Source organism: Gadus morhua, chromosome 3 (genome assembly GCF_902167405.1).
Source record: "Gadus morhua chromosome 3, gadMor3.0, whole genome shotgun sequence".
Taxonomy (NCBI): Eukaryota; Metazoa; Chordata; class Actinopteri; order Gadiformes; family Gadidae; genus Gadus; species Gadus morhua.
In genome coordinates, this window is record NC_044050.1 from 16,735,878 (window position 1) to 16,740,382 (window position 4,505).

At 48.6% G+C, this 4,505-nt stretch overlaps 1 protein-coding gene across 1 annotated transcript in view; it reads left to right on the forward strand.

The window, feature by feature from the left end:
• Positions 1 to 2,419: 2,419 nt before the first annotated feature.
• The window catches only part of LOC115540646 (E3 SUMO-protein ligase EGR2), a 2,403-nt gene continuing 317 nt past the window's right edge, over positions 2,420 to 4,505 (forward strand). The window contains exons 1-2 of the mRNA XM_030352118.1: positions 2,420 to 2,799; positions 3,109 to 4,505. The exon at positions 3,109 to 4,505 is cut by the window's right edge and continues 317 nt beyond it. Of these exons, the coding sequence (XP_030207978.1) occupies positions 2,643 to 2,799; positions 3,109 to 4,490 (1,539 nt within the window). The 5' untranslated portion in view covers positions 2,420 to 2,642 and the 3' untranslated portion in view covers positions 4,491 to 4,505. The remainder of the gene's footprint in view (positions 2,800 to 3,108) is intronic.

The window sequence follows — 4,505 nt, forward strand, 5'->3', positions numbered from 1 at the left end:
ACCTACTGAATTACCAGGATATCTAAATGTTTGGCATTTTGAACGTCTTAATATATGCAGTGGCCAGCGTCTAGACACATAATAAGGTATATGTTATCGACCTCTCTTTTATAGAAGAATCCTCTTTAGCTCATCCAATGAAGAAGTCTGTCACTGTATTTTCACCATGTATTCATGAATTTCCTTTAGGTTGGTCCTCACAGAAGCTAATTGAAGAATGTGTGTGAAAGCCACTGGAGCCTTGAGGATTTGGTACACAGTGTTTAGGTCCCTGAGCAGCACTGCGCCCTGGGTCCTGGTGCTTTTTCTGAAAGGATCTGCCGAGTGAAAGCTCATCTTACTCTAGTACCACATGCTGTCCGTGTGGTTATAGAGTCCATTCTTCCTGAGTTCTGTAGTGGATAACCTTTGCAGAGCATTGAGACAAGTTGCTGTTGCATGACACTCTTTCTCACGCTATTCACTTCATACCAACCCGAACGAAAAAGAAACACAAAAAAATAACAGCGTTTTTTTTACTTGCAGCACTTAAATACGTCTAAGGTTGTCATTTAAGTTTTACAGGTAAAGCCTTACCCCTGCACTATAATGTCAGTAAGTGCTAACATTACGTAAATCCGTTACTTAGCGCACTGCCGTGGCATTTTGTGGAGGAGAGAGGTCGTCCGGCAGGCGGCAGTTAACATAACTTAGTCTCGTGAGCTGACCTCCCTCTCCGAGTGATCGGATTGGTTTTAATAGTGTCTGTGTTCTCTGGGGCTCGTCGCCACCACCAAACATCTAACAGCCGTGGAATTAAGCGGCACGTCGGAGGTGAAAACAATTTGTGCTGCAAAATGTCAGATCCTTAATGAAAGGGCTTGGGGGCTTTTATCATACACTTACTGGAGAAGATGCCATGGCTGCTTGATGCTGCTGCTCCTTCAGACGCTCACACAATGTCAACGTTCAACGCGTTCCCGGGTCCTTCACGCACGTTGTGAGAGCTTGCAGTGTATAGGCTTAAATGGAAGGCTACCTCAATGTATATTCATGGGCAGGGCAGCTTGTTGTTATTCTTATGGTTGTGTTGTTTATATTTTTTTTAATGGGGGATGTGTGAAAAGTCTATATGTTGATTCATTTAGCCTAAAAATATTGTTTTACAGAATGTTTGTTCAGTTTGCTGACGTTTATTTGTTTTTTCAACACACCACACTCATTATCTTGTCCTTTGCACACAATGCACTACTGATTCACTGGTTCATATATTCGTGTTATTTATGGGAAAATAACCACAAAAGCGCCCAAAACAAATGAAAAAGACAAATGGGGTCAAAGGTTAATTGTGTTATAAATCCGGTAAGAGAATAGGCCAAAAAGAAATGCTCATATATCAAGCAATAGATACATATATTTTGCAGAAGTGATGCTCTAGGCCCACTAAACAAATGCAACAGTCTCGTGATTTCTAGTGAACAGTTATCTTCTCATCGTTTCCACAACTCCAAAAGCAACACTGGGCTGTGTCGCTGTCCATGGTGCTTAAAAAAATGGCTTCTGCGAGCGGTGGACGGTAGGTCTCTCATATAAAGGCATATTGACGTTTGTCAGAGAAAGTTTCAACCACAAAACGTAGCCAGAACTGAAATTGCTTTGAAATGTCATGTGAACAGCTGGGTTCGACCACTGAACACACCAGGGGTGTTATCGACTCGCTCTCGTTCCCCAAAGGCCAAGGGCTCGTTTGGACCTGAATTCTGCAGAGATCGCTCTCCATCCGGGTTTACACTATCCAAAGGTTTTGTTACTATGCTGAACGCAGCAGCCTACTGTTAACCTCGACGTGCCGAATAAGTTTACAAATTGGGTATTGTAATTGTTGGAGCAATATTTCACGATTCAATATGATGTCACACATCAACAGATTAAATAGGCGATCCAGGCTACGCAGTTAGCGCATGCAATTATTGTATCCGTTGTCAAATGAGGCTATCGAGAGCGATAAATCCGACTTTGCATCTTCACTGAACGTATTAAGGCTGACTCAAATGATGTGTCGACATGCACCGAAAAGCCCACTATCCCTTTTTAACCCACCTGTTTCAAAATGCTTGCAACATTTTGAAACACTTCTTTTTTTCCGGTACTATTTAACGTGGAAGGGGGTATGTTTTTAACACTGTGATCAGCTGCTTAATTAAACAAATTTATTAGATATCAAATACTTTGCCGTTCCTTTCTTCTCGCGCCACGTCACACACATCTCTCCTTTTTGGGGGATGCCCGTCACATCCTCTGTCCATGTATGGGCATGAAGTTTACACGCAGCGGGGAATCCTCTGACTGGAGGTGATGAATGGGGAGGAGGGCTGAGGGAGCTGCCCGAGTGTATAAAAGCACAGAGAGGGAAAGTCGCTGATATGAAAAGCACAGCGGCAGATAGCGAGGAGCTGTAAAAACCTACACGCAGACGAAGGGGATTAGTTTTTTTAAAACGGTTTTACACATTTTGTCATAACACTGCTTTGGATATTCCCGGAACCACCAAAGGTTTAAAGGACAATTGTTTTTTGGCATATTCCTCTTTTTTATTATTATTGTTTGTTGTTGTGCCTACACACACACATCCGAAGAGAAACACTTCTGTAAATCACACCACTATGTTGAACAATATGGATTTGAATTCTAAAGATTCCTTCTACACGCAGTTTGAGAAATGCAACAGTTCTTCCATAAGCGCGGAGAAAGACGCGCGGAAAGACAGCCAGAAGGTGTTCGGAGAGGCAGAGAGAGGGACACCTGCCCACTTTCGCCATGGTGAGTCCAGTCCGCATTACTGCAAACCCCCCACGCAAGACCTGGTGAAGCATGCGATAAATCGAATGTAACAGTATACGGCGAAATGCACAATTACGCACCGCTTTATACATGCGTTTGCCAAGACAGCAAGTGTTGCATGGATTATATAACTGGATTAGTTAACCCGACATATCTCGATGTATTTGCATGTTTGCAACTTGAAACGTTTCATCATTCTCCTCAGCCTCCTCATTATCATCATCATCATCATCATCATCATCATCATAATAAAGTTAGGTTCTTTCCCCTTTTGTTTTGCTTCATTAGAGGGAGTCCCCATCACCCTCAAAACCGAACCCTCCAACTCGGAATTTGCCTTCAACCCCTGCGAGGGGCCCAAAGACACCTACAGCAGCCCGTCCTCCCTCACATACTCCGGCAGCTTCTACGTGGAGGGCTGCCACACGGCGCCGTGCAACACGGAGACCCTGCTCAACATGATCACGGAGATCGTGGGCATATCCACGTTACCCATGTCCGAGGTGCAACAGGGAGACGGGGGGCGGGGGGGCACCTACCCGTCTCCCTCGCCGATGGACACCAGCCAGGGAAATTTCGAGGAATCCGGACTCAAGAGGCAGACCTACAACTGTAACAGCGCTCCGACGCCCCCTCTGTACCCCGTGGACCAAACGTGCCCACCACCACCGCCGCCACCGCCACCACCAGCCCCCGTTTATGCGGCCGGCGACCAGCCCGCCGGCCAGAGCCAAGCCTCGGCCACCTCCCAGCTCGGCTTCGGTGCCTCCGAGGTCCCGAACCTGAAGGACGCGCTGGAGCCAAAGTCCGAGGCCGCGTCCTTCCCCGTGGTGGTGAAGAACGAGTTCGAGAGCAGCTGCTACGAGTGGGGCTCATTCAAGCAGGACTACTTAGAAACGAGCTTCCAGACCGAGATCTTCCCGATGTCCAGCGATTTCCCGCCTGAACAGCATATGGATGTAAAGGAACTCTTGGACACACTTCCACCCATTTACCCTAACCCGGAGATGGAGTTTAAAGTTGAAGGGGGCACCATCAAGCAGGAGCCCTGCTTCTCCGACACATGCTCGCACAGCTACCCCAACTCTTTGTACACGTACACGGGCCCCAGCATGGGCCCCTCCTCGAACCTGAAGCCATCCCCTTTCCCGGGTGACCTGCAATCACCTTTGACCCAGTGCGACACTTTGTACACCTCGCCCGCCTTGCCGAGCACCATAGACTCCATCCTCTACTCTTCTCTACTGCCCGACTCCTTTGCACAGAGTTACAGCCGTCCGACGAAGCCCCCGCGGGCCCGGAAGAGTCCCGCCGCCGCGTCCAACGGCCCAGCCAAGGAGAAGCCGTTCACTTGCCCCATGGAGAACTGCGACCGGCGCTTCTCCCGCTCCGACGAGCTCAACCGACACATCCGCATCCACACGGGCCACAAGCCCTTCCAGTGCCGCATCTGTTTGCGCAGCTTCAGCCGCAGCGACCACTTGACCACCCACACCAGGACTCATACGGGCGAGAAGCCCTTCTCGTGCGACGTTTGCGGCAAGCGCTTCGCGCGCAGCGACGAGCGGAAGCGCCACGGACGCGTGCACCTGAAGCAGAAGGAGAAGATGGAGCTAAAGCCACCTGTAACCAGCAGCACGTGGCCTTTCACCATCCCCGAGGGGATCTGAACACAACGCCACAGC